Here is a 13381-nt window from a genome sequence, read left to right as displayed (position 1 = left end):
CATGTATACTGAAAAGCTGTTTTAACACCAGTGAGAGTTTTTCTACGGCAGCATCTACATCGATCGCGAAATTCAAGAAAGTCTCCCAGTCGATTGTTTGTAGTGAGTTATGAAGCCTTAAGAAGTCAGTCTTCGAAAAGTTTAACTCCCTGACATCCTCCATCTCGTCATAGAGAACCAGCTGCGGACAAATCTGCGTTACCAGAAGTGGAGGATGATGTGCGTCTACAGCAACTAAAGGCTCAAGTGTCTCTGATACGGTACAGTTCATTGAAGCTTCTTCATTTATAAACAGGAGGTCCAGGATTCGATTTCGCCTATTATTCACTGTAGACATTTGTCGCATGTTCAGTACACACATTCCGTCCAGTAAGATAGTACTCGCCCTCGAAAAGGTTGATTCAGAAGGGTCTGGGAAAGCATACCCGGAAGGAGTGCTCTTCCAAAGAAGTCCAGGCTGGTTGTAATCACCAAATAGTAGATGTGCCGTGTTGGGTTCAATGGAAGTTGCAATGTCAAGTGCGGAGTCTATGTGCTTCTGAATAATTTCTACATCTTTTGCGGAATCGGGGGGAATATATACAACACCCACACAGAGATTAGTATAGGGGCCACGGATATTTACCCAGAGTTGTTCGAGATTGTGAGTGTCATTTTTGTGTTTGGATGAGAGTCGGTTGGAAACTGCAATGAGCACACCACCACCATGTTTCTTCCCTGCACTATTAGGATCGCGATCGTTACGATATACAGAGTACCTTGAGCCAAATAATTGGAGCGAGTTGATTTGATCATTCAGCCACGTTTCGGTCAGAACAATAACATCATGATCAACATCCGAAGCAGCGACGAACAGCTCATCAATTTTTGTGCGTAGCCCTCTCACGTTCTGATAGTAGATTTTAAGATGTCCCTGCAAGTTTTCTCCTGACGGTTGAACGGTGGTAGATCGAGTGATTGTGGAAGCAAATGCCTGTAAATGGGGTGGGCTTTCAACGGGGGCAGCATCTGTATGTCCTACTTCGGAAGGACATATACATTCATTGTGTTTACCTGAGGAAACGGATACAGGAATTCCATGTCCTTCGAGTTGGTCTGACTTGTTTAGAGCGTTGTTATCTGACCGGAAAAGGTTGATGTCGTGTCCTTCAAGTTCGGTGGTAGACGGGTGGGTGTCGGTGACGGAGTTGACCTGATTACGTATGTTGGCAGGCTGCAATGGTGGATCAAACTCAGGGTGCGCAGTATCTCGAGTAGCTTCGGGAGGACATATACCCTCTTTAGCTTTACCTGACCGGGAAAGGTCTCCGCCATAACATCCAAGTTCCATGGCAAACAGATGGGAGTCGGTGATGGAGTCAAGCTGATTCCGTTCGTTGGCAAACTGCAATTGTAGACCAGATTCAGGGCGCGCAGTATCTCGAATAGCTTCGGGAGGACATATACCCTCCTTAGCTTTACCTGACCGGGAAAGGTCGCTGCTATAACATCTATGTTCCGTGTCAATCATATGGGCGTCGGTGGCAGATTCTTGCTGATTACATCAGCAACTGGGAAAACTGGGCGGCTTCGCCGTGTTGCACTAGTTGCTATGTACTGTAGTCAATAATACGGCGTGACTTCCTAAGTCGAGTTTGATACAGGGGGCACTCAGAACTCCAGGAAGCATGATCAGTTGGCGTTTGATTTTCAGGATTTCTTGTCACATTTGCATTGTGACAATTAATGCATTTTTGGATATCTGAGACACACTCTTTGTGCTCATGCCCTTCGGCGCAAATCGGACAGCATGGGGACATCTTGCATGTGGCAGCTCTATGGCCGTACTCCGAGCAGCGATAACATCGGAGCACGTATACACATTCAGAGATCTTGCAGCGCATCCAACCCAAGTTGACATGTTGTAGTTGCATCAGCTTTTCGAATGTTTTGGCATCATTTTCAATAATGGCAGACATCGGATTATCTGTGTGTTTTTCGCTTCGCACAATTCGTATCACCGTCAGGTTGGCAGGCTGAGGAAAAATTATTTTGCTGAATTAGTTTTTCCCCTAGCTTTGTTAATTACTGGGGTTCTTTCACCAAACCATCGGAGCGATTTTCCTTCCGCAATGCACGCAGTGTTGATACGATTAACTAATCCCGGTGACACTCCCATGTATATCAGAATCGCCGATAGTTTTGAGACGTCCACTCTATCAGACGCCTGTTTTAGGTCAATCGATACCAGTATTGAATGTTTACCCTTCCTCCATCTTTCGTCTAATATCCTGCGTAGCGTGAAGATTTGATCGCATGCGCCTCTTCTGCTTTGGAACGCCATTTGGTAGGATAACATTTTATAGGCAACTAGAGGTAGGTTTATAGGCAACTGAACAGAGCGTTATGCATCTGTAATCGTCCGTAGATTGAGTTTTGTTTTTTGACTATTGGGACTTGAACCGCTGAAATCCATCCACATTAGATGGGAATACCTGTCGTAACAAGGCAACTAGCTCATCCATCAAGGCGTCTGACCCGTACTTTAGAAGTTCTATAGCTATACCATCTAGACTCGGCGCAGTGTTGTTTTTAATTATCCTGACAATGTATTCAATCTCCTCTCTTGTTGGATCCGATCCGCTCTCATCCGGGGATCCTTCGAGTAACTGAACGATTTCCAAATTTCCTTCCATTTTTGCATTCCACTGCTAAATGTTTAGGTACTTTCTCCGCCGTGTATCCTTTCTCCTTCTGTGACTTTTGATAAAACGGAATGTCATTGTTTTTTTTTTTATTTCAATTATAAAGGTTTTAACCTTAAGGTCATTCGCCTCTTCGGGTTAGAAAAATCTCTTAGGAAAAATTTCTAACCCTATGTGCGGGGTCGGGACTCGAACCCAGGTGCGCTGCGTACAAGGCAATCGATTTACCAATACGCTACGCCCACTCCCAAAGTCATTGTTATTCGATCCAGAGAGTTATCATTTTCAGTAAGTTTTAGGAAATTTTCGACTTTCTCCTGAAAATGTTGATTTTCCGCCTCTTCTTTAGCTTTCCATGCCAGTTTCCGTTCTTTCTTCCTTCCTTCATCGCTCCTGTTTGCCAATAACCGTTATCTTGCCACAAAATGTAACGCTTAGAGGCTGCGGCTCTCCTTGGCGTTTGGGGCGAACCAGCCTTTCTAATGGTAGCCTCCGCCGCCGTTTTTATCGCCTTCTCCATTCCGTACCATTTTGTCTCTACCGTCAGTTTGAATATTTGTTAATTGTTTATCGTTTGTTCGTTTTGATATTTTTTGCGGCTTTCCTCATCAAACCTTAACGAACCAATTTCCAATCGCACTCTTTCATTCGTTCTGTTTTCTTGTGATGTTTTTCGTTTTAAAGTCGGTAGTTTGTTTTTTGCTCTATTTAAATAGCATCTGAAATCGTACATTTTGTGCATCAAGTTATGATCGATTGGCGAATGGGATCTTCTATTCGACCAGGTGAAGTTAGCTGAACGTGAGTAGTTTCTCAAAGTGACATAATCTTTTAGTTTTAGCCCGTGGAGCAGATTCTTCAGCTTAATGCCATTGTCATTGGACAGATCATGGTGTAAGTTTTTACCGATCCACTGCCGATCATCCTCCACTAGATCATTACGACCCAATCGTGCATTAAGGTCGCCCAAAATCATCACTCTCTCCCTTATGTTGTCTGGTAACGTGATTATGAAGTGGTCCAGTGCGTCGAATTCTCCGTTCGTTCCTACTTCTGTGCTACGGATATACGCCGATATGATCAAAAATGGTTTTAAGATGACATCGCATTTGTATGCGCAGGCATTGGCACTTATCCTCTTGAAGCAATCTCTCTTGAATATGGCCTTGTGAATCAATATCGCTGTTCCTCCGCCCATTCGATCCCGTTCTTCAAATTCGTTTACATTGAACCAATGATAGTTTGCCATGTCCATCGTGCAGTTTGGTAGCCTCGTTTCCTGCAACGCCACAATCGTGTATTCCGCTTTCGCAAAGAAATCATCTAGCGTTTCTTGTTTTTCTCGATCAGAACATCCTCTAACATTTCAGCTCGCTAGTATAAAGCGATACCACTCTTTGGTACTGCCTGCGACTTCCAATGATGGAAAGATTGATCGTGTGCTTATTTGAGATGCATTGATCGCATTCTGGTTCTGCCATTCCGCCAGTATTCTTCCGTTTCGTTCAAGTTATTCTGTGTTCTGAGATTCAGACTTTGCACCACTGAGTCATGATGATTTCTCTCATCGTGTCTGGATCCTCTTCCACCTACGCGATACGCTATTCTTACCGTTCTGTTCGTTACTCGTATCTCGTTAAATTTCAGACATGGAAGGAAATTTTCTCGGTTGGCTTTAATATGTTCCACTACCAATGCCCTCAGCCGGACTATTGCTGCCGCGTGCTCTTCACTTCCGATATCGCTATGGAATAACTGGTTTGCCAGCGCCGCAAATAAACAATTTCCATCGCCTGGCATAATACGCACCAGCACCACACATCCATCGTACATCATTTGCTCCATTTTATTTCAGTTTCTATTTCCGTTTGTCTTTTCCGACAAACAATGTTTACCACCAATCACTAAAGACCTGTGAAAAAGTAAGTGATCCACTATTTATATATCGCTGGAAGAAAAATTTCTTAGTAGCGGAGGACCTTACAAATAGACGCCTGTGCAGATGGGAACACACTCTCTTCAGATTCTTATTGCTGTATTATAGCCTATACAATAATATTATAGTGTGTATTGAATTATGATAATGTTAACTAATACTAAAATCATAGGTTTGGGGAGAAACGTGAACATGACTAAATTATTCACAGAAGAGAAAACAATCTTAGAGAGCCCCCCATCCGCATACACATTAGGGTGGGGCGTTGTTATATGGAAAAACGTAATCATAGCCACATCAACCGAGCACAGCACTTTTTTGGTTCCTTTTGGGGTCCCAAACAACTGTGCAAAATTTGGGGTCGATTGGTGTTGACCCGGCGTAGCGCATTGCGTTTGAAATTTGTATGGAGATTAGTATGGGAAAACCTACATTTTTGCATTTTTAATTCTACAGACTACAATTCTTCCTGTAGTAAGCCAACAATTAGATAGAAGTATAGTCCAGGATATGCTGAACAACTTTGCCGAAGAATGTATGGTGTTAGAGTGTCTCTAAGCCAAGTTATAGCTGTTCAAAGTTCCATACATCGAATTAAATGCCAAAAATCATTTTTATTGCCAACACTGCGGGTGTACCAATGGAATTTCATATAGAATTCCAAAATAACATTATATATTTTAGATTTACCACATTGGTATGTTTGGATGAATTATTCAAAAACCTTAGCTCAATTTCATGAGCGTAGGTAGTTCAGCAATAGGGCGTAGTGAGGGGTGAGGGGGGGGGGGGTCTTTAATATGTAGAAATTCGAACTGAAATGTTTTTGAGTTGGAATGTTCAGATGAATTATTTCAAAACATTTACACATTGTCCTACTCATAATAGTAACGATGAAATAAAACATACTGCATCCCTTTGCCTTGACTTTTATCAATAGAAGTTATGTTACAGACTGAATCAACTGATGTCCAGTTGATATGTCAGAGGATTGCATTGAATATATTTCAGTTTAATACGCACTATGATTTGATGGGATGCTCATTTCGATGCTGTTCGATCACCTGAAGCAAAATTGATGTGGGGATCTGGTGGATTTCATGTTGAAATCCAGAAATTAGCTTCACGTCTCGTGATCGAACAGCATAGAAATGAGCATCCCATCAAATCATAGTGCGTATTAAACTGAAATATATTCAATGCAATCCTCTGACATATCAACTGGACATCAGTTAATTCAGTCTGTAACATAACTTCTATTGATATAAGTCAAGGCAAAGGGATACAGTATGTTTTATTTCATCGTTACTATTATGAGTAGGACAATGTGTAAATGTTTTGAAATAATTCATCTGAACATTCCAACTCAAAAACATTTCAGTTCGAATTTCTACATATTAAAGACCCCCCCCCCCCCCTCACCCCTCACTACGCCTTATTGCTAAACTACCTACGCTCATGAAATTGAGCTAAGGTTTTTGAATAATTCATCCAAACATACCAATGTGGTAAATCTAAAATATATAATGTTATTTTGGAATTCTATATGAAATTCCATTGGTACACCCGCAGTGTTGGCAATAAAAATGATTTTTGGCATTTAATTCGATGTATTGAACTTTGAACAGCTATAACTTGGCTTAGAGACACTCTAACACCATACATTCTTCGGCAAAGTTGTTCAGCATATCCTGGACTATACTTCTATCTAATTGTTGGCTTACTACAGGAAGAATTGTAGTCTGTAGAATTAAAAATGCAAAAATGTAGGTTTTCCCATACTAATCTCCATACAAATTTCAAACGCAATGCGCTACGCCGGGTCAACACCAATCGACCCCAAATTTTGCACAGTTGTTTGGGACCCCAAAAGGAACCAAAAAAGTGCTGTGCTGAAAAAACGATCATTTTGCCCCACCCTAATACACATCCTGCTGAAAAAGTCCCCAGGTTTGTCTTTGCTTATATTGGGAAATTATCCACAGTAATTGTCGGTTTGGTCCACGTGGGTGAGGGTTCTTCAAAACAACTAGGAACGTTAAAATATTATTGACATATTCCTGATCACGCGAAACTAAGGCGAAGTACCGCGTGACTTCCAACTAGCCTAATTTTAATGTAAATACCTTAACCCATAGGATACTGCATCATTCTGGCACTATTTGAATATGTAAATAAGAATTCAGGCCAGACGTCAGGGTATCCCTTAGCATCAATCCGCTACCAGATGCACGCGCCATTGAGCTACCAGAAAGCGGGGTCTACCGCAATCCTAGATCCTTAATCTACCAATTCCTAAGCATAAAAATTTGTAGATTAAGCGCACCGACAAGCCCACGGAATGTTTCGCAGTAAAGCTACTTACATTTTTATGTTGGAAGTCACTTGAGATTTCGTACGTCTACTTTCTCTCGGTCTGAGTGTAGAGGTGCTCCTTTATATTTGTGAAAGGTATAAAACGGTATATATTTTCTCCGGTAGTATATTTATGTCAGAAATATCTGAAAAAACAAACAAATGTTTAGAGACACCATTGTACTGATAATAACAAAACTTATCTTCTTCCAGAGGTGACTATCATTCCAACCTACGACACCGACGTGCTCGGCTACTGGGTTTCGGAGAACGAGGACCTGCTGGCGAAGTACCACATCGACCTGTCACCGTCGGCCGCTCGCTGCACGATCAACCTACAGGATCACGAAACGTCCTGCTCGGCCTATCGACTCGAGTTCTAGGCAACGGGGATATTTGTAGCTTTTTCGAATGACATCCACACAGTCCACACCCAGTCCCAGTCCCAGTCGGCATCGTCCCCGTGCAGCAGCACCGTAGCGTCCGTTCCTGTAGTAACCGTGGCGGTGAATGCAAGCGAGACTAAATTGTCCTAGATTGGTCGAAAAAAAAACTGAACAACACCTTACAGGGCAAAGCATATTATTGTAGTACTTATCATACTGTTATGTTCCAAATCGTTAGGAACCCATAGGGTCTCTGGTAAATAGTGACTGAGTTTCTCTTTCTGGTAGCTAGAAAGAGTGATTTGGATTTTTCTATGCATGAAACTATTCGTTTATAACAACCCAACATATTCTAATTTATGTTCAGTATACAGAAACATATACTATATTCTAATAGCCGATAGTTAGTTTAGTAATTACAACTAGCCTAAACAAGGAAATCACTTAGGAGAAGACAATGAAAATGAGCTTAATGATCACTCTGAGAATCAGACTATTGAAGAAAAAAAACCTTTGAGAAAGGCGTAACGGAAACAACGGAATATCATCTCTGAGAATAATTGCAAACCCGAGTCTAAGAGCAAACATAAACAAGCCAAAAAAACATCCAACTAGTCGACCGAAGGAAAGACATTACTACTACAATTACTACTAGAGTACTGTTACTACTAGCAGAAAACATTTAGGATCTAATTCATACCAGTACCTATAAATGCGAAATCAAGAATTTGAGTAATCACAACTTATTAATTCAATTCTCCCTCAGATGCTAGAGTCAGGTAGATAGCGTTGTGATATTGTTTTTAGGAGAACAAAAAAAAGGTTAAGCTACGGTATTAAAAACAAATTTAAACCTTTCCGAGCATAGATCGCATTACAAATTCAAAGAAATTATCAACAAAAATGAGTCGGTAAACAAAAAAAGTTACTTCATTCCAATCTGCGCAAATCGCCCTGTTCGGATTTCCTTATAAGGCCTACTTCGATGACACGTGGCCGTAGCTGTTATCTTGAATAGGATACGTGTTTACCGATCGTGTTTTTTCCAGCAAATCAGAACATTACTTGAACACAAACATGAAGAGCAAGCTAGTGCTCTCGCAACGGAACCATCTTTTGACCGACCCTATCTCCATGTGAAACTTTAGCGCTGAGCAGCGAGATTTCAGGCAACTTCCGTCTAAAGTATTTGTCGAATACACACATACACACACACAACCACACGCCATATTTTAGAGAGCACTTTAAACGTTTTGACATGTGTAAAACCCGAAACCGACGCCATTTTGGATGAATTTTTACAACAATCAATATAGGAAATTATTAGCGAGAAATAATATGCTTGTTCAAGAAATGAAAATCACAAATCTCGCTGCTCGCCGCGAGAGAATAATTTTATCCTTCTTTCCCCCCCACAAACGGTCAACGTGTGGTTTGTGTCACGAGGGTATTCTAGAAATTCTTATTAAACTATTACAGCAAATATAATAAACAAAATATATATATTTACGATTGTTGAACCTATTGACTCGTTGGCCCGATTAATGACATGACGCACGATAGATGGCGGATTCGTATATTTTTATATACACTGAATATTCTTACAAAATGTTCGAGATGGAGCAACCCTCCGGAAAACTGGACCTTTACTTCCGGTAGGAGCGCGTGCTGCGGTAGCGGTTAGACTGGAACCTTGGAAGTTGAACAGATGTTTATTACAAAGGACTCTTTACTATCTGCTAATATAAAAAAAAAATATTATAAAAATGCATAAAAAACAGCCCAATTGAATAATAAATAGAAAATTTTTCTTTAGATTTTTTCCTTTTACTATAAAACAACAAAAAATCTTCACTCTGTAACTTTTATTATGGACGTTTTACGGTAAGAAACCATCTCCAAAACGAAAGAAACCATTTACCTAATAAAATAAAAATAATTTCATCCCGTGTAAGTAATAAAACCTCACTGCTGGAATATTCCACTTAATTATACATTGAATTTAAGTTAAGCCTTGCTGAAATCTTCCTTCTTTTGACCCATTGTAATTTATCGTTCCCACATTTAGCATTGGTTCGACCTGCTATCAGTTTACTTCAACGCGAGTGACAGAGAAGTTTCTTAGAGTAACAGAACAAAGTTATTCTCGATCAAATATTACACAAAAACACGCAGTTGATTGATACTAAAACCAGAATCTTAGAAACTAAAATTAAATTAGAGATGTTTACGCCAGCTAAAAAAAAGTGTTAATTATTAAGACAAACATTCAGTAAGTAACAAAGCAAATTAAACCACAAAACGTCAGCGAAAACTGGGACAGAAAAGTGATTGTTGAAAGACATTTGACAATTTTTTATATGCGATTTTAAGCTTTTATAGTAGTGATTACGACCACTATTGAGAGAGGCATACACAAAAGAAAGGCAGAGCTAATCGAATCGAGTCAAACCATATGTCGAAAGAGGGTCTACGCATTCTTCAGGCGCACGAGTTTATTGAGTAAATAGAGACCCTACGGCTACGGTGGTAATACAGTACAGCAAAGTGCTAGAAACGGAAAACAAGATTCTTATTTTCGTTAATGTCTGAGTAAACTATACAAATTTGTTTATCGGTTCATCCTAGATGATACCGGTTCTAGGCAAGCTTTTGGCTACGCTTTGTTTGTTTTGATTAGGTTGAACGTGAAAGTGTCAAACACGCTTAGAGTGGAATAAGCACTATAGATGTAAAAATCCAACGAATCGATCGGCTCTCTTGCTACGCTAAGACCGACCAAGAAAGTTCGAGCAATGGACACCAGTAATAGGAAGACAGTGCAGTGCTAGTAGCAAAATGCCGGAAATGCCTTTTCTAGGGAAAACAAATATTCAAAAACCTACGGCAGACAGTGTCGCATAATAAAGCAGAAGATGAATGTTGTGATGAATAGGAAAACAAAGGAATAATAAAAAGTAAAAATATAATATGGCTTAAGCATTCAGTGCGTATGTGAAAGACTTATCGGATGTCGTGTTTTACCTAAAATGTTCGGTTGAAAATCATTTCCTATTACGCAAAATAGAATTGTAGCCGTTTTTTTCCTACGTTGCAAGCAAGTATGCAATAAGTTTATTTATTGTTTGGTTCGAGAAAAGGACTAAGAGAGAAGACTAAAGCGAAAATGATATTAGATTAAACAAAGTTACAAGCAACTTTTTTGAAGAAAGACACACATAGAACGACACATTGAATGTACTAAAAAAAATTGAAAATAATATTACTATAAAAAATGTAAACTGTATTATGATTATGGCAGTAAAAAAAATCAAATAAACACTATTTTAGCTTCATCTAGTCAGTTGATTAAATGTTTCGTCAGTTCAGAATTCCTTAAACCCCGCATCTAGTTGATAAAACTGAAACGTATTGCATTCCCCCGCGCGGAGTCCCTATGTTGGTTGGTAATGAAACACTTGAAGCTAAACCGAAGCGCAGATGAGTCATGTCATACGATTTCACAACAGCACTCATGAGATTTCCGTTGAATGAATTCTAATAGCACAGGTCATGCAAAAAACAAAAAAAAACAAAATCATCACATACGAAAGGCGTCAAGAAATGTCTAGAGCACAGCAAAATAAAAACCGTGGAATGATCAGATTAGAACTTAACAGAAGCAAATGTGAATCAATGCCACGTACCATTCTGCAATGTATGTCTAGCATGTGTATGATCATCCATGTTTCAAAATGGGAATTAATAAAAATACATATTATTCTATAAAGAAAAAAAACTGCAAATTCCATATAAAACAAATCAATTTAATTGAACAACAAAAGTATAACCTATTATTACAATGTATGATTAAATGAAGAAAAATGAAATTAAAAATGAATAAAAAAATTATAAAATTGAAAAACGTATCCACGCTTGGTTGTTTTATTTTATCGTAGATACAATTCAATATTAATTCGTCAAAAGGGCGAAAGTGTTTTTTGTAAACAAACTTGTTTCGCTCATTAGTCTGCTGCAGAGTAGAATTTCATGAAAAATATGCGTTATTGTAAATTTTTACCCTTCGTAGAAGTAATTTCAATTGTTTTCTGCTTTGAAATTATAGTAAATTAAGAGAAACCATCAAAATAAAAGTTTGTTTACAAATCTTATTCGCCTTTTTGCAAATTTAATATAGAATTATTGTGGTTTTGAGTATACTACGCCGCCTACTATTTACTAATTTATTAGTTCTTTATTACTTGATTAGTTCTTTTTCATTTCATAAACCACGTACACTCATAGAGAGGACGGGGGGGTCTAGCAAAAGTCTATGTTTGTCTACGAGGGGGAAGGGGGGAAGGCGTTTGAAAAAATCTACGTACTTTTATTTTTTTATTTCGTTTATTTGACACGGCTCATAGCGGTAGCTTAACGGAGCCGTGGATCTTTTATGTGTTTACAATATGTAAAAAATAAAACAAATATTGTTGATTATCCGTTGGATCTCGTGCGCGCAACTTTTTATTGCGAGCGGAGACCTTCTTTCGCGGCTCGCCTACTGCGTCATGGGGACCATTTAATTCTCTCCTGTCCTCCACATCAAGGTCATCATCGTTAAAAGTGCCTTGGTACTCGCGACTAGATGTTCTTTCCTGCTTCTTGCACTTACGGGTGACCAATGTAAATCCGTCGTCATTGCTATTATCTTCATCACCGATGTTGCTTACAGTGGTTTCTGGGGTGCTGGATGCTGCTTTGGCAGTTGTCAATATGGACTGAACAGCTGCCACAAATTTGGCAACCGTTTGTGGTTCAGGTATTGGTATTGAAAACTCTTTTTTGGGTTGGTTTACCGTGGATTCGTTGGCAATCGGTAGAGAAGCATTCTCCTCTGTATCTTCCGCGCAAGGTTGTCCGTGGTGTGCTGTTTGATTACAATACTTGCACGTGGGAGTTTGCCCCTCATGGGTGCATAATGTAGTTTGATTAATAGTAGCTTCGTGGGTTTTGAGTTTTATAGTCAAGTGGGAGGGGATAGGTTTTTCGATCCGCATCCTCACCACAAGGACACCTTTAGGTGTACCCGGGAAGAAATTTCTCCACGTATCACGTGTAACCGATTCGACTTCGCCGTATTGCGACATGTATTTTGCGATTAGATCAGGAGGGGTACGTGGTGATAGGTCATGTAACTTTACATCTACATAGACTTTTTCTATATACACGGGAATCTTAATTCCAACTTTATCACTTTGAGCCACGTGCTTTAAGTTGTTCTGCAAAACGAAACGTTCGGCTTGTGCTAATGTGTTGAATGATATGAGTACGACATTACGAAGATGATGATACTGTAGATACATAACCTCCTTGAGCTTAAGCTGCATCTGCACCTTCAGCAGGTATTCCACTTCACGAAAACTCAATCTTATTGAACAGAATTTAAAGTCAACGACCGCTGCGTTGGGTCGGAGCAGAGATTTTTCGTCAACTTTACTCATGATGGCAAGAATAAATTAAAAGTTTCCTTTGTTCTCGAGACAATGCACACTAGATCGAGAGGTTGCTAGTTTTGTTCACTTGGTTCGATTGTACGTCTGATTTGGGCAGAAGTAGAAAGTAGACTGAGATTTTTATTTTTTGTTATTCTTGTGTTACTAATTATAAATAGGATTTAAGGTTCAAGTTACCTTTTTTAAGCATGTGTTAGAATTGAACGCTTGGTAGTGTGCGTAGGAAAATTTGTGTTCAGCTTTCCCACCGGATTATCCATTTAAACCTTTTTAAAACTCTAAAAGAAAAATATCAGTCGATTTATTAGATCATCACGATTCAATTCATGCAAAATACCTGCTGGAAAAACCATCGGCTTAGCTAAATGGTGCTTTTGAAAAAGTGGCTGTGGTTTTTTCATTGCGCAGTTGTGTTGCGTACCCCAGCTCGGTGTGGTAGTGTGATAAAAAATCACAGCCACTTTTTCAAAAGCACCATCCAGCTAAACCGATGGTTTTTCCAGCAGGTATTTTGCATGAATTGAATCG

The 13381-nt window shown here is 39.5% G+C and overlaps 1 protein-coding gene across 1 annotated transcript in view; it reads left to right on the top strand.

Annotated features, from left to right (window-relative positions):
- The window catches only part of LOC131685732 (microtubule-associated protein futsch), a 298318-nt gene extending 287380 nt beyond the window's left edge, over positions 1–10938 (top strand). Inside the window, exon 7 of the mRNA XM_058969643.1 lies at positions 7189–10938. Within this exon, the coding sequence (XP_058825626.1) occupies positions 7189–7358 (170 nt within the window). The 3' untranslated portion in view covers positions 7359–10938. The remainder of the gene's footprint in view (positions 1–7188) is intronic.
- Positions 10939–13381: the final 2443 nt, after the last annotated feature.

The sequence above is a fragment of the Topomyia yanbarensis genome, chromosome 2, assembly GCF_030247195.1.
Source record: "Topomyia yanbarensis strain Yona2022 chromosome 2, ASM3024719v1, whole genome shotgun sequence".
Classification (NCBI taxonomy): Eukaryota; Metazoa; Arthropoda; class Insecta; order Diptera; family Culicidae; genus Topomyia; species Topomyia yanbarensis.
The sequence above is the reverse complement of the archived record's forward strand: the minus strand, read 5'-3'. Positions and strand labels throughout refer to the sequence as shown.